Here is a 20693-nt window from a genome sequence, read left to right as displayed (position 1 = left end):
GATATCAGGAAGAAGTGAAGGTAACAACAAATATCATAAAACAGGGAAGATAAACAATATATGTACTATTGCAGTTGTTGGTCTCAGTCTATAAATGTTGGGGTACCCACACCTTAACTCTTTGTGTGGTGTGGGGGACAGCACAGACTGCCCCCGGCTGACTGAGTCACTCTTTGCCACTGTGCACTCATGTATTAGTGTATCTGTAACCACAGAGCCAGGGCACTAGGACTGTGCCAGGAAGGCAATAAACCTGTCTGAGTGGCCTTGCCACTGAACTATGCCTGTGGTCTCTCTTTATGAGTCACGTCAAGCTCTGTTGAATTAGCAAATTGCATTATCTGTTGATAACATTGGAGCTCCAATGTGCTTGAGCTGTGTTTCTGAAAATGATCAATTTGATTCCCTGATTCTGAATCTTGTGGGAAAATTTCAATACTAAAGCAATGTCTACTGCCAAGTATGTCTTGGAACAACAAAGGAAAAAGAACCTGACTGGTTCACAGCGTCTGAACATGTGTTGCTCCATTCATGGAAAAGAAGAAGCAAGCCCACTTCACTTTACTTCAACAACCAACTAAGTCCAGAACGTTGAGTTCAAAGAAGCTAAGGCTGTGGTCCAGAAAGCCAATAGAAAAGGTGCCCAGAAGATCAGACCTGCTTTGAAACAGGGGACCTTCATCGTACCTATGATGGAATCAAAGAGGCACTTAGGCCAATTTGTAAAACACCTGCAAACTGAAAGTGGAAGATGGCACCATCCTGACTGACAGGCAAGAACACTTGGCCAATGGACTGAGCATTACAAAGAACACTACTAAAGGATGCGATTATCGTGATACTGCCTTAGCTGCCATTCCCCAGCTTCCAGTGATGTAGGAGCTGGACCAAACACCAACTCTGAAGATATAGAGAATGCTATCAAAGAGCTTGTGCCTGGGAAAGCAGCAGGCAATGATCAGATACTTCCAGAGCTTCTAAAGGCCACGGGGGAGAAAGCTAGTGAGCGGTTTCCACACACTTCTCTGCACGTCTTGCCTGTGGGCTGGCTGGACTTGTATGCAGCTTTAATGTTTCTGCAGCCTTGTGTGTACTCTTTGTAATTTCACATCAGTGGGTGTCATAGACTTGTTCTTGGTAAAAGCAAGAAAGTTATTGGGATGATAGAGCAGGGGTCCATCTTACTTAAAGCACAGGTTTGGATTATAAAATAATCTAAGAGATTGCTTTTAGTTTTATCTATGAAAAATAAACCCAACTCATAAAATCTTTCCATCATACAGTGATTTACTCTTTAAAAGACGAAAAACAGGTGAGATGAGTTTTTGGGTGAACGTGTGGATCAATTCCTATTGGAACCAGTTTACTCATCCCTAGTTGTTACCTACTGAGAGCATAAAAATGCAGACAGGAACTAGGAAAGATGTTGAGAAATCCAGAACTAGAACTAAAATAAAAATAGCAGAGAAACCAGTACAAAATCCACACTAAAAAGGCTGTCGAACTGGCCCTATGGCCAGCTTCGTCTACGCTGCCACACTGAAGATCAGGTTTTGATTTCTAATTCCAATTTCTCACTCTCAGCTCTAGAAGTGCTGTGGAGGCTGTACTGGCCCTGGTTGGCAGAATGATTTATGTTACATGTGAGTGGATTATGGTAAGTTATATCCTTTTCTGCTATTGTATTAGCAACATAGGACCACAGGGGCTTGCACCACTGGGATCTGTGAATTTGAGGCCACAGAATTAGCTGTAGCATCTACCCACACACAGAATGGTGCCCGAATTTAAACTTTTCTAGCCCTTGTGGTTGTAAAGATGGTCATGAAAATATGAACGGACTATAAATCAGTGATCCTTCCTGGATCTTCAGCCAGCCAAAACAATAGCTAAGAGAGATTCAGTCTGCCACATTCATCTCAATGGGTTGATATGCTGGAACATGACAATTTAAATATCAACACTGTTGACTATTTATCTGCTGACAATTTTAGTAGAAACATCCAGCTCATTTTTTACTCAAAATTCCAAACTGGTTCCTATGCTTCCTCACAACTAAACCCCTCAACTTTCCTCTTCCAACATACTAAGGCCATGTCTATATCACTATATTATGTCAATTTAACTTACATCAGCATACAATCATTAGAGTTATGAAATTGCTTGTGTGTGTGCACACGGCTCCTTGTGTCGGCGGTGTGTGTTCTCACCAGGAGCAATTGTATCGATTGTATTGTCAGTGTAGGGCTTTGTGGGATAGCTTCTGAAAGCCAGTAGCAGTTGATGTAATCAATGCAGTGTCTACACTGATTACACTGACCTAATTACATTGACCAAGACTCTATGCTGCTCTGGGAGGGGGTATTGCTAAATCAGCATTTATGTCGGCAGGAGCCAAATTTAAGTGAAGACACTTCCATAGTGAGGTCAATGCAAGGCACCTTACGTTGACCAAACCCTGTAGTGTAGATCAGGCCTCAAGCTCCAGCTTCATCTCTGACAACTTGCATTATGCTATTATGCAATGTAATGTCAATACAAAAGCTGTGATATATTGAAAACTGAAAGTGGGGGAACAGCATGATATAGACTGAATTTAATATCAAAATAAACAACCCTGGCCTACCATATTACTGTATTGGGCTATTGTATTATTCAGTAACAGTCTCTATTTTCCAATTTAAATAAATCTGCTGTAAAATTAGAAAATTAAAGATATTTTATTGAATGGGAATCTGGACTAGGACTCAAGGGACCTGGGTTCAATTCCTTGTTCAGCCACCGAGTTCTTGTGCGATTATAGGCAAGTCACTTAAGCCACTTTGTGCCTCAGTTCTCCATCTGTAAAATGGGGTTTATACTTTACTGCATCACAGGGTTGTTATGAAGAGACAATCCATTAATGATTGGGAGGCATTCAGATATTATAGTGATGGGGTCATATAAGTAGCTAAATAGATAGAATTTGCAGCATGCCACAGAGATTTTCCAGTGACTCTACAACAAGGTTGGCAACCTTTCAGAAGTGGTGTGCTGAGACTTCATTTATTCACTCTGATTTAAGGTTTCACATGCCAGTAATATATTTTAACGTTTTTAGAAGGTCTGTTTCTATAAGTCTATAATATATAACTAAACTATTGTTGTATGTAAAGTAAATAAGGTTTTTAAAATGTTTAAGAAGCTTCATTTAAAATTAAATTAAAATGCAGAGCCCCACGAACCGGTGGCCAGGACCCAGGCAGTGTGAGTGCCATTGAAAATCAGCATGTGTGCTGCCTTCAGCACGTGTGCTATAGGTTGCCTACCCCTGCTCTACAAAGTCATGCTCAGGAGTGGAATGGTGAGGTTAAAAGGAGTATGATCCAAAAGATATGTGGAAGAGCCTTAAGCACAAGGTTTATGGTTGATGAGTTCAACAGATGAAGGATACAGCATAAGATGCATGGAAACTTGCCCATGCTAAGGTTATTACAAAATTGCACAAGAGCACTTCCAACAGTGAAAGCAGAGCAATAATACTTGACACAATACAATGTTCCAGTGACTACTTAGAGGGGAAGCCAACTCAGAATAATCATTTCCATACTCAACCTCGACCAATAAAGAACAATAAGGGTAAGAGTGAAGAAAACCAAAGTGGAAGAGGGCAAGTTGAAGCCTGGAGTTTTTGGAGGGGTGGGATGGGGAAAGGAGGGAAGAGGCTTGAGTCGGGCACAAGTTGCTGAAATCAGGGAAAGCAGGGCTTGTGTTGATTCGTCTTCTGGCCTTATTGCTATACTAGAGAAAAGAGGTGCCTTGCGGAGATCTGTCTCATCCTTGTGCAATCCTGCTGTGGGACATAGGGCCAGCCTGTGTGTGGCAGAGCTTGCATGAGGTAAAGGGCCTCAGCCTGTGGCCTGCCTTATTGTACATAGGGCCAGCTCTGATTGAAGCAGTCTAAACAAGCAAAAGAAGTCAATAAATATCAAGCAGTTTGACTAAAAGCAAAGCAATCAACGTAGCTAAGAGAACGAAATGAACTAAATCTCCCTGACCCAGCAACTCCCTAATAACAGACTCTTGTTATCGTGACCTACACAACTGGGGGAACTTCATCTGTTTTACGAAAAAATATGTTAAAAATGTTTGGAGCACACAACTCAGAATGGTGGGAAGATGGAACCTGATGCATCAGGGAGCATAACACATGAGAAGTAATTCTGTGGTACAGAAACTACATTATAGTTTATTCAGTTTACAGACATGTGCTTGAACCAGTATTATTCTGGACAGTCATACACTAATAATAATATATTTTAACTCTTTGAACCTGTGATGAATGGAAAAAGTGCCCATCAGCATGGCAAGGGTTAAGGAGCCATTGGGTCCTGCTAGTCCCACCCTATTACACCAGCAGCCAATGCCAGGCCTAGATGGGAGATGTCATAAACAGATAAGTAAGAGTTAATGGAACAGAAGTACTTCATATCTCTTTTGCCTGTAAAGGGTTAACAAAATCAGTGAGCCTGGCTGTCACCTGACCAGAGGACCAATCAGGGACAGGATACTTTCAAATCTTGAGGGAGGGAAGTTTTTGTGTGTGCTGTTAGTTTTTGGTTGTTGTTCACCCTGGGGGCTCAGAGGGACCCAGACGTGCAACAGGTTTCTCTCCAGTCTCTCTGATACAGGCTCTTATAAGTTCAGAATAGTGAGTACTAGGTAGATAAAGGGAGTTAGGCTTATGTTTTGTTTTCTTTATTTGCAAATGTGTATTTGGCTGGAAGGAGTTCAAATTTGTATTTTGCTGAAAGGATTTTAATTTGTACTTGTATCTTAGGTTGGGAGGGTATTCCAGTGTCTATAGCTGAAAGACCCTGTAAGATATTCCATCTTAAATTTACAAAGATAATTTTTACTGTTTTTTCTTTCTTCTTAATTAAAAGCTTTTCTTGTTTAAGAACCTAATTGTTTTTTTTTTTCTGGTGAGACCCCAGGGACAGGATCTGGATTCACCAGGGAATTGGTGGGGAGAAAGGAGGGAAGGGGGAGAGAGAGGTTAATTTCTCTCTGTGTTAGGATTACTTTCTTTCTCAGGGGGAGTCTGGGAGGGGGAGAGAGAAGGAGGGGGAAAGGTGAATTTTCTTCTCTGTTTTAAGATTCAAGGAGTTTGAATCACATGATCTTCCAGGGTAACCCAGGGAGGGGAAGCCTAGGAGAGGCAACAGTGAGGGAAAGGGTTTACTTTCCTTGTGTTAAGATCCAGAGGGTCTGGGTCTTGGGGGTCCCCGGGCAAGGTTTTTGGGGGGATCAGAGTGTACCAGGCACTTGATTCCTGGTTGGTGGCAGCGCTACTAGTACTAAGCTGGTAATTGAGCTTAGAGGAATTCATGCTGGTACCCCCATCTTTTGGACGCTAAGGTTCAGAGTGGGGGTTTATACCACAACAGGAGAGAAAAGGAGAAAGCCTGGCCCAGTTCAGGCTGACTGGTGAACAGGCGGGCGTTAGCTACTGCCCTATCTGAAAGGTGTCTGCCCGCCAAAGACATCATGTTCTGTCTCCCAGCCAAGGGAGACTATAGAGGAGACCTAGGAGTCTCCGGTAGCTGAGTGACTCCAGACCAGAGACAGTGTGGGCACAGGTGTCGCATTTCTTCTGTCTGGGTGGGTGCTCCACCCCCTGCCCGCCTGAGGCCCTGCCCGCACTCTACCCTTTCCCCCAAGCTCCCCCATCACCCTGCCTTTTCCCACCCCTACCCCCACTTTGCCTGTTCCTGCCCTACTCTACCCCCGTCCACCCACCACCAAACAGCTGATTGGTAGGGCCCAAACTTTTGACTGCCCTGCCCAAAGGAGCCTGGACCGTGGCTGGGCACCACCCAAGGTCCATGCGAGGCAAGCTATCCCAGCAAATTAGATAATAGGGACCATGCCGCAACTGAAGGGATGCTGGTAGGAAGTAGTCAGGAAAGTGGATTCAGATTATAGGCGGCGGGTTATATGGGCTTGAGGTGCTCGGGCTCCAGGAATATTCAGGGCCGGGTGCCCTGCTCCAGCAATATTTGGAGCTAGGTCTCTCCCCTGGCCCTGCGTGGATTGGGTCCCGGCCCCCACTGGTCTCCCCCCGCCCCTGCCACGTCCCTGCCTGGAGCGGGTCCAGCTTCCGCCTTCCACCCCTCCACTGCGTCCCCCCTCCACCGCGTCCCTGCCTGCGTGCTGCCAGAGAACGGCTCCCGGCAGAACTGCTGTCTGCTGCCCAGGGTCCTAGCGCCTGCCACCCGCCTAATGGCAAGGCAGGCTGCTCTTACCCTGCCCTAGCCCTGAGCCTCTCCAAAGCCCCAAACCCTCATCCTCATCCCCCTGCACCCTGATCCTCTGCCCCGGCCGAGCCCTCCTGCCCCCGCACCCTGATCCTCATCCCAGCCAGAGCCCTCATCCCAGCCAGAGCCCTCATCCCCCTGCACCCAAATCCTCAGCCCCAGCCAGGGCCCTCATCCCCCTGCACCCTAATCCTCTGCCCCAGTCAGAGCCCTCATCCCCTCGCACCCTGAGCGTCTGCCCCAGCTCTGAGCTCCCCTGCATCATGAACCCCTATCCTCAGCCCAACCCTCATTCCCCTGCAGCCCTGCACCTCTGCCCCAGCGTGCACCACTTCCCCCTTCCTACACCCCCACCCCCAGCCGAGCCTGCCCCAAACTCCATCCCAAAGCCTGCAGCCCTCACCCCCCTCCTGCACACGCACCCTGTGCCCCAGCCCGGAGCCTGCACCCAGCACCCAAACTCCTTCCCAAAGCCTGCACCCTAATCCCCAGCCCAGGACCTGCACCCCAGACCTTCCCCCTGAAGCCCCACCCAGAGCCTTAGGCAGGTGGAGGCGGAGTTGGGGGGGCAGGTTCTGGGCACCACCAAAATTTCTACAAACTGGCCTCCATGTTTAGATTCCCTGCTTGGAGTGCCCCTCCAGAGGAAACTAAGGCATCTTGACCAGGAAAACAAGGGGTTGTAAGGCATGCAGCCACTAGGCGGATAGGCCCTCCAAGCACCCTGTTACAGAACCATTCCTCCCAAAGACACTCAAACTGCTTTACAAACTACTGGCCTTCATTATGATTAGGTTTATTTTAAAAAATGCTGAGGTGGGGGCCGGGAAGGAGGAAGCACCTATTCATAGCTTTAGGAACCCCTGCCATAAATTATAAAAGTACATCTATAATCACCCACATAACTTAATTTACTTCATTGAGGCTATTATGTTCTTAAAGGTAACAAGTAGAAGTGAAGCAAAATACTTTGTAGTCTATGAACCTGGCAGGAAAAAAAAGGTAGGCAAAATGTATTACTCGTAATGGCAATGGGGCTAGGACAAGAAACAATCCCCCTCTGCTTGCAAAAAGTGCGACCAGGTCTTTAATGACTACGGTACATGTGAACAGGACACTGAATTGCATGGTCATCGGACAGATGGTACAGTTTCTGAATTAGCCTAGTTGCTGCTAATACTATCTATGATGGGACATTTGTGAAGCTTTGATTCTGTGGGACGAGCCTCATCTACTGACTCACCAAAACTATTTACAGCAGGCTGGGTTTTCGTTGAAATTCTTCACATCATTATTGACCAGGTCCAACCTGATTATTTCCAGTAGTGCAACAATATACTTACCTTTCACATGAAGAAAAGATCTTGCTGAAATCTTTGCAGTAGGTCCTAGCTGAAATAAAGTTGTCTTACACTGTCATTTCTAGATGCTCTTATTTTTTTCACAAGTGTCTAGCAAGCTCCTAATTCATTCATTAGAGGATGAGGATTTGTTGGCTTTGCACATTTCCAATGGAGAAGCAAAATGTCCCCGATGTGGTTCTGTGTCCTATTGAAAACGAACATTTGTGTCCCTTATTTTAGCAAAGCTTTACATACTGTGACACAGCACAGATATCTGATTTCTAGTCTGTATGTGGTCTTGTGCCATGACATGAGTCAAACATTCTGCCCTGTACATTTTAGCAACTTAGGCATCTGCCACTACTGCACAGCTGGGACTCCTGTCTACCTGTCAGCTTTGATCACAGTCCAAAGCAGGAGTAGGAGGCCCCTACTTGCAATGAGATCTGGTACCTAAACACTGGTAACCTTATACATAGTTGTGCAGAGTATGATAATATTGGTGGTAAGCACATTGCTGCAAATCAGTAACTGCAAGCTGCACTTTACAGGTATTGGTGAGCTGCTGGGATCGCCTGCCTTCAGGGCTTGAAGGAGGTCCCCAGACAGTGGCCCGTTTGTCCCCTAGTTGGGCCAGTCTGGGGATTCTTTCTCCCCAGCGGGCAGGGCTGGCGCTTCCATTGAGGTGAACTAGGCCATCAAGCATTTTCGGGGGGCAGTATTTTGCCGGGGGGAGGGGGCACGGCAGGCGGCTCCGGTGGATCTGCCGCAGTCGTACCAGGCGAAATGGCCGTGCGCCTAGGCCGCGGAAAAACTCTAGCGCCGGTCCTGCCAGCGGGGAATTCCACGGGCTTAGCTCACAGAGACCCTGCACCGTAGTTCAAACTACGCGCCTCGCCAGCACCACACGGCGGCCAAACAGTCTGTGTGACTGACACGTGTCTCTACCAAGGCTGTAGAAGCGTAAAGTCGACCATGTGGCGTGCAGGCGCCTGATGAATGGGAGCATTTGATGAGCATCCCCATCTTCCAATCAGAAGGCAGTTGCGTGGGCCCGTAGATTTGGGGGCAGTGTGCGGAAGCGCTACCCAATGGAAGAGGAGTATGTTTTTGAGTGAGAGGCAGCCTAGCCAATGGCGAAGTAGTGGCGGGTGGGCGGTGTTACGGTGTGGGTCAGCGCCGACCGCAGGGTTTAGTGTGCTCCTGTCCGCCGCCACGGCAGCATGGAGGTCCCGGGAAGTCTGTTCAGCGGCGGTTTCCTCTACTGGGTGGGGGTGCTGAGCGCAGTGTACATCACCGTGCGGGCCACCTACCGCCTGCTGGCCGGGCTCCGCGTCTGGGTGCTGGGCAGCCCGGTGGTGCTGGGCCCGGGGCTGGGAGCCTGGGCAGGTGAGTCGGCTTCTCTGGGGCTGCCCCCTCCCCCGCCCCTGGTCTGAGCCCACCCTGCCCCGGAACGACCTGGGGCTCCCTCTTCAGCGAGGGGTTTCCGCCGGGATCCCTTGAGGTTGGAGCCCTCGGCGTTGGAAGCCCCATGCGGCTGGCACTGCCCCAGGGAGCCTCCCCGCCCTCGAGCCGGGTTGGGGGCCGAGCTGCGCCGAGTCCCTTCCTTGTACCCGGCCTGAGTCCCTACCCGGAGGGGGTGGGTAGGCCGAGGACCGGAGACCTACTCCTGGTCGCCACCTTTGCCCCGCGTGGGGCTGGCCTGTCTGGCCTCCCCAGCTTCTTGGCGTGGTCCTGATCTGTTCCCCCGCAGGCGCGGGAGATGGGTTTCCCCGCTGGTAGCAGGGAGCTGCGGCTGTGGGAACGTGTTCGGGGGGGGGGCGGCGGGGGGGGCAGGGCAAATCCAAATTAGAGTGATCCAGCAAAACTTCTCACCATGAACTGTTTGCATGCATCCAAAACTACATGAAAGCTGTAGTATAGGTGGGGCCCTACCAAATTCATAGTCCTTTTTGGTCAAATTCATAGGGCTTTAAAAATCGTAAATGTCATTATTTCAGCTATTTAAATCTGAAATTTCACGGTGTGTAATTGTAGGGGTTTTGATCAAAAGCAGTTGAGGGAGGGGGGTTTGCAGTACTGCTGCCCTTACTTCTGCTCTGGTGCTGGCAGTGGCGTTGCCTTCAGATCTTGGCAGCTGGAGAGTGGCAGCTGCTGGCTGGGAGCCCAGCTCTGAAGGCAGAGCCACCACCAGCAGCAGCGCAGAAGTAAGGATGGCATGGCATGGTATGCCACCCTTACTTCGCTGGTGGGGGCACTGCCTTCAGAGCTGGGCATCTGGCCACCAGCCACCATTCTCTGTCTGTCCAGCTCTGAAGACAGCACAGAAGTAAGGGTGGCAATACCGCCACTTCCCTAAAACAACTTTGTTGATCCCTGCAACTCCCTTTTGGGTCAGGACCCCCATTTGAGAAACACTAGTGTCCTCCATGAAATCTGTATAGTATACAGTAAAAAATACAAGACCAAATTTCATGGGGGGAGACCAGATTTCACGATCTGTGAAGCGTTTTTCATGGCTGTGAATTTGGTAAGGCCCTAAGTATAGCTTAAACCTCTGCACCCCAGACACACTGCATGTTAAATTAGTTTAAAGAAAACAATGGAAAATTAGTCTAAGGCTTGTCTACATCACAAAGTTGCAGCGCTGGTGAGGGTTACAGCGCTGCAGCTTAGGAGGTGTACACATCTGCAGGGCATCACCAGCGCTGCAACTCCCTGTTTGCAGCGCTGGCCGTACTCCCGTTTTGTCTCGGGTGTAGAGGATCCAGCGCTGGGATCAAGTGTAGACACTTACCAGCGCTTTTCTTGACCTCCGTGGAATAAGCAGGTATCCCAGCATACCTGAGGAAGCCTCTGTAATCAAGCAGGTCTCCTTCCCTGCGGTTTGCTCTTGCGTTCCCCGAACCCCCGAGCAAGCAGGTCTCCTTCCCTGCGGTTTGCTCTCGCGTTCCCCGAACCCCGTGCAAGCAGGTCTCCTTCCCCTGCGGTTTGCAGGTGGGTTCGGGGAACGCGAGAGCAAACCGCGGCGAAGCTGGTCTCCTTCCCCGGTTTGCTCTCGCGTTCCCCGAACCCCCGTGCAAGCAGGTCTCCTTCCTGCGGTTGCAGGGGGGTTCGGGGAACGCGAGAGCAAACCGCGGCGAAGCTGGTCTCCTTCCCGGTTTGCTCTGCGTTCCCCGAACCCCCTTGAAGCCGCCCAACAGCGCTTGCAGTGTGGCCACATCTAACACCACTTGCAGCGCTGGTTGCTGTAGTGTGGCCACTCTGCAGCGCTGGCCCTATACAGCTGTACTAATACAGCTGTAACAACCAGCGCTGCAAAATTGTAGATGTAGACATACCCTTAGATACAGGTTTATGTGTATCTGGAACATGTGCTTGAGGGATAACCTCAGCCCCCTGAAATACAACTCATTCTGCCCTCAATGTCTCAGCCATATAAGCTTACATGTCCCAAATTTGGGATAAAGATTTATACTGAAGGTTCCAAGAGAAAAAATAATAGTAAAGTGTGTAAAGGGACGAAGGATCTGGCTTTAGTATAAACATTTTCTGTTGATAATTCTCTGTTTTGACTGTCATAAATACATTACGGTAATGTGGTCTAGTGGACTAAATGCAAGATTGGGAGCCAAGGGGCTTTTGTTCTGATTATGGTATTGTGACCAATTTGATCTATGGATTTGATACCCCACTCAATCCCTATTTGTTAAACAGATAATCCCTGAATTTTAGACGTTCTGAGGAAAAAAATGTTAGTGAATGTGACCCCGGGATCTTTTCCAAACAGCCACTGAAGTGCCAGTCATGCACCTGTTGGAACATTTCACTATTCAATTTCAATTTATTGTTTGTAATTTCTCTTGCTATTTTGTTCACAATTTGTACCTGCCTGACAATTTTTTGTTTTATTATAACAGTAGCATTTTGGTAGTATTTATACTTTTAAAAAGTAAAACAGCTACTAGGGCCTGCATTTAGTTGGTGATTATTAAGGCTTACGTTTTAGTCACAGGTATTTTTAGTAAAAGTCATGGACAAGTCACGGGCAGTAAACAAAATTCACAGCCCATGATCTGTCCATGACTTTTACTATATACCCTAACTAAAACTTGGGCTGGGATGCTCTGGGGGTGGGGAGGGGACGAGCCCAGGGGTCTTGGGATGCTCAGGGTGGGGGGAGGCAGGGGTGGTGCACAGCCTGTGACTCTCTCTGGTACTGGGGTGGGGACGTGCGGTGGCACGCAGCCCAGGACCCCAACTGGCACTGAAGGGGACAGGGTTGGTGAGGCACACAGGCTCCCTACTCAGTTCTGGATGTACCGGCAGCTCCTAGGGGGAGGGGTGGCCAGGGGGGTTCTGCACGCTGCTCCCGCCACAAGCATCGGCTCCTCAGCTCCCATTGTTCGGGAACTGCAGACAATGGGAGCTTTGAGGGCAGCGCCTGCGGGTGCAGGCAGGTCATGGAGCCCCCTGACCCCTCCACCTAAGAGCTGCAGGGACATGTTGGTGGAAGCTAAGAAGCTCCCCACTTCCCGTCTCCCACCCGAGGTAAGTGCCACCCTCTCCCCCCAGCCCTGAGCCCCCTCCCACACACCCAAACAGCTGCTGCTGGCCCAGGGGCTGCCCAGTCAGGAAGCCCCTGAGCCAGCACCGGCCATTGCAAAAGTCACAGAAAGTCACTCTGTGACAGACATGCAGCCTTAATGATTATTAATGCTAGTAAAGAAAAATTCATACTATAACAGAGTTTTGGGGATTTAAAGCTCTAAGTGAAAGTGTCAGTTCTACAATGAGTAGAGGCTATTTGGACCAAATGTTGGACAGCAACTAAAATATGATTGATTTAAATCCTCTTTAAAAGAGAACAGTTACTTCTCATACCGTTTATGTTGATCAAGAACTGAACTAAATTGCTTTCAGTGCCTGCAGTATCCATCATGTTTTCACAAGTTTGAGTTTTTGAGAAGGACGGAGGTGAGTGACATGATATATTTGTTGTGTGTCTATCTTTGTCATGCTGAGCTTTGTAGCTTTTCTTTAAATACAAACTGCCAGTACAGTAGTGACATTGAATTGACTTGTTTGGATTCTGAATCTTTCTATTATTGTAACGTTGTTATAATTGTATACTAATATGGCAATATGGACAAATAAGAGGAGTCAAACCTAAGGAAATGACACGGATTGGAAACAAATTCTTTTTGCAGTTTAGCTGAATGCACACAACTTCTTATTCTTCTTCTCCTTTTCCATTCAGCTCTCTTAACACTTATATTTTCCTCAGGAGTTTGTGATTTTTATCTTTGCTCTGATGACTCTGCCTCAGTTTAAATCACTAGTTAAATCACTGAAGTTACCATCATCTTTCTCTTTTACTAGTTTGCAAAAGATTCATTTTTGTGATGCTTTCTACTATTGATTCCTGCACAGCTGTTTAGCAGTAGGCCCTAATACAAAAGTATACTTTCAAAAGTTAGCTTACCTTGGACAATGTGGATTTAACAAATTTCTTAAGAGTTCAGTGAACAGTAAAAGTGCAGTACATCTCTAATGCATAGTACTTGTGTGTAGGTTTCCCTAAGAATTGTTTAAGAGGAAGCTTACCAGGTTGATTGCATATTATTGCTCTTGCTGTTAGAAGATGCTGTATTACTCACTTCCAGAAGTGCCCATAATAAGTGCTTTCTGGAAAAGAAGACATGGGGCTGTATCGACAAATGGACTTGGGCAATGCAATTCATAGTGTTTTGGTGCCTAATTTAGGCACATTACCACCCAGTGGAATCTACAGCTCTGAGTTAGGTGCCTAGGCTCCCTATACAATGCTTGGGGAGGTTAAGGTGACTAAGAATGGGATCCAGCATGCTAAGCAGGAAGCCACCTAAGATAGTCCACAGGAAATACAGAAAAAGGTATGGGTCTCAAGCCCTATTCCTCAAATGGACTTAGGCACCTTCCTCTGCTCAGGATTCACATCTGTGAACCCTCTCCTGGAGTTTGGTGCCTAATCCCTTTAAATATTCATTGAGGAAAGAGAGAGCGAGCATGACTTTATAGCTGAGTAGTTAGAGCATTCATCTGAGAGGTGGAAGACCTGGGGTCCAGTCCCCTTACTTAAGTGAATATTTAATTATTTATACACAGTGGAACAGCTTCAGTAGGAGAGCTTGAGCTCTACCCCTATAGCCCAATGGTTAGGGCACTCTCCTGGGTGTAGTGCAGACCCAAGTTCAAGTCCCTTTTCCAGATTAGGCAGAAGAGGAAATTGAACCTGGGTCTCCTCATCCTGGGTGAGTACTCTAACCAGTGGGCTAAAACGGGGCACCTCCTCGTCCTCTAGCTGTTTTATGTTGGTTTTGGTATCCTTTGAAAATGCCTACCAGATGAGGTCCTGCAGCAAGATAGATGGGAAAATGCTTAGTTACAAGATCCTGCCTTAGTCTAGGCACGTGGGCTAGAAGGTGGCTGTGCATGTGCTCAGTGGTAGTTAAACACCTATGTCCTTTTTGTAGATCTAGCCCACGATCCCTACTCCAAGTCAAATTCTCAGACTAACGTTACAACTATGGTTAAGGTTATGTTGGGATTTCTTAGTAATTCACTTTTAAGTACTCTGAACATTTCTCTTTTTGGGCTGACAATTTCCATATTTTATTGCAGTCTCTTATTTTTTACAGTGTATAGCATTTCATGGACACTACTAAAAACTATTTTCCAGAAGTACAGGAAAAATATTTGAGTTGAGCAGAATTTCTTGTTCAGGACTTGCCTTGTTTGAGTACCATGTTCTCAAAATATATACTCTTAACTGATTCAACAGGTTCAGTAGAGACAGCTCTGTTTGCATTGACTCATCAGTAAAACTGCAATCTTGATGCAGGTATGTTGCAATATTGTGTTTCTGCCAACTGTTAATCAGTGCCAAACAGTGATTAGACTACATTAAAACCCTCCCACGTAAAAAACGTAATGCATGTGAGCTTTAAAATCTGGTTGCACAGAACTAGGTATGATTTAAAATATAGATTCATCATGACAGGAATTATTTTATTGCAGTTACATTTCAACTTTTGGTTGAGTTGGAGAAATGAAATTACTATTGTTACGAAAAACAGTTCACGTTAGTTAACATAGCTATCACTTCGCTGACATTCATTATTGGCTGGAGAACACTCTTTATAATGATACATGCTATTGTCATATTCAGATTACTTTATCATTGCCACAACACCAGATGTTTTGTTCTGCTGTGTCTCCAGGTAGATCCCTGCAAATCTGCAGATATCAGCTTTATATCCTTGGAAGTTTACAGATCATGGATTGGATGCAGGTACAGATTTTTGTATCCACCCAGTGCTCTATCTCCAGGACACCAATAACTGAATGAAGGAGCATGATTTGGTTGTTTCTTTGTTATATGGCGTCTAGCTGAAATGCAGTTTTCAGTGAGGGAAGCTAACACTCTCTTTTCTCTTTATAAGAAAACGTTTTAGTTGTCACTTTTTCCTCCTTGTAGCTAGTATTATCAGCGTATTTAAAAGAAACCAAATGTTCCAGCCCAGCATTTCATCTAAGTCAACAAGACTAACATTGTTAAAGCTGTCCTGTGATTTTTAAACATCATTTTTTATTCTTATTTTATGAGACCTACATATTTATGAGGTTGTCCTTTCTTCATTAGCTCTGCAGCAGCTATTTCAGAGCTGTGCACATTTCCATTGGCTTTCTCAGTATCACTGATGTACAAATTAAGCAATGAACAAAACTGCTGTTTTGGTTTTTTATGTGTTAAAAACACTGTAGGCTAGCCTGTGCTAAATAGATGAAGACAAAATAATCAAACCAAGAAATTGCATGTTCAGCTTTATAGAGGGAACACATATAGTGGACTTTTATAAAAGTCCATTCAACTATTGATAGTTTCCTTCTTTCATATTTTAAAGTATATTTATGATTACCATGTGCTCCGATTGTGAGTCTGTTGAGGCAGGGACTGTTTTTAGTTCTGTTTGTACAGTGCCCAGCAAAATGGTGTACTAGTCCAGGACTAGGGAGCCTAGGCAATATGATAGTAATACTACTACTAATGATGATGTGTAACAAAGTTTATAAGTTTACATTTCTTAGAAAGGATGATAGTGGGAAAAATGTAAGAACTTTTCTTAATTATCAGGTGATCTTCAGTAGTATAGTAGCAATTCAGACAGCCACCATTCATTGGGACATAAGTATATGGTTCCAGAGTTGAAACGAAGATTGCATTGGAGAAGAGTTCGTCATGTATGTTGATCTACATATTTTTCCTATTGAGTTATTAAAGTTCACTTGAATTTGAGAATACTGCTAATACAGCTTAAACAGCCTGTTAAAATAGTTCTCCTTTTTTATTGACCAAATGAGCTGGCCACCCAAAATTACAACTATCAACAAATGTTAACTTAAAGGCAAATAACATGTTACCCAAAGAATTATCATTCTTATCAAGAAGCAATATCTGCTCCATAATTAATGTTGCAACTCAGTTTCTGTTACAAACCTGATTTATTGGAAATTACAAGAGATAAATAAATTCTTAACAGCCCCCCATAAAACTGCCTGGGGTAGGAAAGCACTTCTGTAGACATGTTATCGCAAAGCTATCCATTACATGAGATTTGTACATTCCTCTGATACAATCTTTCTGTGCTAGCCAACAGGATGCTGAACTAGATGGATTGTTGGTGTTATCTGGTACAGCAGTTCTTGTGTTCCACATTCTTTTCCTTGAATTCTGTTTTAGTGAGTAGTACATGTTTTCTGATTTGGGTAGCTGTACCTATGTCTCGAAGGAATGTGAATGTAGTTTTTTAGTGCCTTTTGAGTTGCTTTTAAGATGTCTGTTCATGAGTTAAGTTTAAACCTGATCTTTCCATTAGTTGTAGCCAAGTGAGGTTTCATAGGAAATGGTGTTTCCTCACTCCATCCTGTTAGAATAGCCTTTTGGCTTTAGTCCAGTTGTTGTCTACCTACATAATTGTTTGTACCAAAGCGAAGTGACAGGTGAAGTTCTACTTTGGAAAAAAATTATGGTTATTTCAGTAGTTGACAACGCTGGAACCTGAGATTGGATGGGTTTTGCTATAATTGCCTATGTCATTGGTAGTGTGTGTGGGAGGCGAATGCCATGTTGGAAATCATTCAGTTGATAAGGGGGTTGACAAACTGCCTGAAAGATGAAGAGGTGAATAGATTCACTAGCTCAGGGGGTAAATGGCCTTATTTTCTTCAGAGATTTTGAATGGGCTTATTGTCTCTTCTCTTGGTAGATAGTGTCCTATAGAGCACTGGTCTCCAACCTTTTTACACACAAAATCACTTCTTCAATTTAAGATCAACCCAGGATCTACCCCACCTCTTCGCTGGAGCCCTTCCCCACTCACTACATTCCCCTCTCCCTCACCCTCACTCACTCTCACTGGGCTGGGGCAGGGAGGAGGGGTGCGGGAGGGGGTGCAGGTTCTAGGCTGGGGCCGAGGGATTTGGAGTGTGGGAGGGGGCTTAGGACTGAGCCTGGGGCAGAGTTTGGGATGCAGGAGTGAGGGATTAAAGCTGTGGGGGAGAGTTTGGGTGCAGGGGTCATATGGTCACACTGCACCTAATCTCATAGAATCCACTGAACATTTCATGAGTTTTACTTTTTATTAGTGTAATTTATGGTTTATAGATCCAAAAGTCTTCAGGGATTGTCACAAATCAGTGTCAAGTATCATCTGACGAAGTGGGTATTCATCCACGAAAGCTCATGCTCCAAAATGTCTGTTAGTCTATAAGGTGCCACAGGACTCTTTGCTGCTTTTACAAATCAATGTAACATTCTCAACTGTGGAGTGTGCATTGGCTGAGCCTGGGGCAGTGGGTTGGAGTGAATGAGTGAGGGGTGCAGGCTTTGGGAGGGAGTTTGGGTGCAGGAGGGGGCTCCAGGCTGGGGCAGGAGGATGGGGTGCAGGAGGAGACGCAAGGTGCAGGCTCTGTCTGGGAGGTACTTTCAGCATGTGGCTCCCAGATGGCAGTGCAGTGGGGCTCCGGCAGGCTGCCTGCCTACCCCAGCCCCACCCAGCTCCCGGAAGCAGCTGGTTGCGGCCCCTGGGGAGGGGGGCAGCCTGTCTCTGTGTTCTGCCCGTGCCTGCAAGTGCTGCGCCTGCAGCTCCCATTGTCTGGTTCTCAGCCAATGGGAGCTGCAGAGATGGTGCTATGGACGGGGGCAGCGCTCAGAGCTGCCTTCTCCCCCCCAGGGGCCCCAGAGGCATGCTAGCAGCTTCTGGGAGTAGTGTGGGGCCCACAGATTGTGATAGACTGGCAGAGGCTCCAGGATCGACCAGTTGATTGTGATCCACGGATTGGTGACCACTGCTGTAGAAGGTAGTCTTCTCAGAAATGTGTACTTAAAACTATTAATGCTCCGCAAGGAAAATTATAGAAGGGTAACTTGTTTTCCATTTATTTTTCAAACTATACTGTTTCACCCTAGACATCCCACCTGCTTGGAAACTGTTATTTGAGAGGTGTCTATCAGTTGCAGCCAGGAAGCTTCTTTATATATGGGAAGTGAATGGCATCCAGATAGTGCGGTTCCTGTCTTATCTGCTGGTAGGAGGAATGTAATTCTTTTTTTGGGTATTATGTATAGAGGAGTACAGAATAAGCAAGATATAACTGGTAAGCAGTATAATAAAGCATATTAAATTGAGTTGGCTTTTTCCTAATTAAACTGGTTTAAAAACCATTAAAATTAGATAAGGTTGCTATCTATAAATTTATGCTTTAAAATATTTGCTAACTGGCTACAGGTATGTCTCATTTACAGTGTCTTGATAATACATTGATATATATACAGCTGGACAACTTCTGTTGCTCACTTACTGAATAACTGCCTTTATCATATGCAAATATACAGTACCAATCAATATTGTGTGTATATATAAAATTCAATCTCAAAATGAGTTATGATTGCCCAGTGATATTTCATACCATTCCAGAACGCGGAGTTCAGCAAAACTCACATCTGAAAACCTGGAAATATGAAGCTGAGATACATGCCCATGCAACCTTAATTTTGCTGTTTGAATGATGCTCCTGTTTACTCATAAGGCATACTTGTACTCTGCCTCTGCTCTTTAATGAACAGGAGCTTCCTACATCTCAAAGATTAAAAAACACACAGGCTAAGTATGCAAACCAAAATAAAAGCTGAACAGAGTACTCCTGGAGGAATTCGGCACCACTTTGCGTGCGCAGAATTCATGTACCCTGCAGATTTCTTTGCTTCCCTGCAGAAAAATGACTTTCTGATAGGGAAGCAAAGGGAAGCAGCAAGAGCTGTCATGCAACCCTCCCCAGCAGCACGACTGTGTTTCAGGCGCTCAGAGCAGCGGAGAGGTAAATCAGTGCAAGATGGAGGGCGGGGTTGTGGATGCTGGTGTTGGTGGCTCCTACCTTGCAGTGGACTCAGCTGTTAAACCTGTCTGGGCTGGGGGAGGGGGAGGATGGGACTTGCTCTTCCCCTACAAGGAGTGGCTGGGGCTGGGGCCAGGTCAGACCCACCCACAGAAACCTCCCCCAGCTGCAGGAAGTTCCACACCCCCTTCTCTCTGCCCCCACCATTCCTCATCTGTGCGGGGAGGGGTCACTGTATGAGGAACTGCTTCCCTGTCTTTCCAACCCCTGTGCATCCGGACCCTCCCACCCACCAAGCCTCACCTCCCGCACTCAACCCTGCTGGGTCTCACCCTCTGCATCCAGAGCCCCTTTCACCCAGACACCCCCCTTCCCCTACCGAGCCCCATGTCCGCTGCCCCCAGACCATCCGCCGCTGAGGCCACCCTGGCATCTAGACCTTCCTGATGAGCCCTGCACACCTGGACCCCTATCCCACCTAGGACTCTCTGCTGAACCCCCCCAAACCAAGACCTCCCGTCTGCTGACCCCAAGCACCTTCACGTGGACCCCTCTGAGGAGTCCCATTCCCCCTGAACATGGAACCCCCCAACGAACCTTTGTGCATCCGGATTCCGCTCAGACCTGCTGCCAAGTTGACCGCACCCAGATTGCCCCCATGTAGAACCCTAACTCCACTCCCGGATCCCCTACACTAAGCCTCTTGTCACTAGGATCCTGCTAGGCTGAGCCTGCTTGCCCCACACCTGGATTGGGGGCAATGGTGGGGCATGTGTGTAAGATTCTGTCCCTCTCGCTTGCCTGGAGTGGAGGGGCAGGACCCTGGGCTGTTTCTGGGGCAGGCCCTGCCCTTGCACTGTGTCAGGGTCAGGTGCAGCCTCACTCCTGAGTCTTGGGTGGGGGCTGCAGGGTCATCTCTCACCTCTATGCAGCCAGAGACCTGTGCTCCCTATTGCCATACTGAAGCCTCCACATTTATTTATCGACAAATGTGCAGAATTTTTTTTTTTTGGTGCAGAATTCTCTCAGCAGTAACTGAGTTCAAGTTCAGAGCCTCTGTTTTCCTCTAAAGCCAGCAAGAGCTGGAAAAATCAGAATAAATCTATTAGGGTATTCAGTTCACCTCACTACCATTCTGTGCTCTTTGGTGCAGTTTCTTGCTCTTATTCAGTCTCATTTTAAGTGTCCCAAGCAATAGGACTTCTGATACTTTCTTTGGAAACTTATTTCACAATCTGAAAGGAAAAATTCTGATATTGGTCTAACACCCTGACTTCCAATTCTATTTCAACTCACTATTCCCTCGGAGAAGAGTATCAAGGCATCTTGTAGAGTGGAAATAAAACTACAAACTGTAGTGAGGAACAACTTGTATGGCTATACAGACTTTACGTAAAATTTAAAGTTTTCTACTTCAAAAGGATTTAATCTTGATTAGTTTTAGAACAACTTTTCTTTATCAAGATTTAGATTTCAGAAGATAAAGACTACTGAACTGTAACCCATTTTAAAAATGGAAAGACTACCGTAATTGCCTTGTTTGCAAGAAGAATGGGAACACTTTTCAGTTGCCAAATTGCTTTTGTGAGATTCCTTTGTAGCTCTTCGCAGTCTT

At 46.3% G+C, this 20693-nt stretch overlaps 1 protein-coding gene across 3 annotated transcripts in view; it reads left to right on the top strand.

Annotated features, from left to right (window-relative positions):
• Positions 1 to 20693, top strand: part of HSD17B12 (hydroxysteroid 17-beta dehydrogenase 12) — a 224916-nt gene that overhangs the window by 72300 nt on the left and 131923 nt on the right. Inside the window, exon 1 of one of the 3 annotated variants that reach the window (XM_030559999.1) lies at positions 8824 to 9031. The exons of the other annotated variants lie outside the window; for them this stretch is intronic. Within the exon in view, the coding sequence (XP_030415859.1) occupies positions 8866 to 9031 (166 nt within the window). The 5' untranslated portion in view covers positions 8824 to 8865. Of the gene's footprint in view, positions 1 to 8823; positions 9032 to 20693 lie in introns of those variants that run through there. 3 annotated transcript variants of the gene reach the window in all.

Source organism: Gopherus evgoodei, chromosome 4, assembly GCF_007399415.2.
Source record: "Gopherus evgoodei ecotype Sinaloan lineage chromosome 4, rGopEvg1_v1.p, whole genome shotgun sequence".
Classification (NCBI taxonomy): domain Eukaryota; kingdom Metazoa; phylum Chordata; order Testudines; family Testudinidae; genus Gopherus; species Gopherus evgoodei.
Note: the sequence above shows the minus strand (reverse complement) of the source record. Positions and strands in the feature narration are given on the sequence as shown.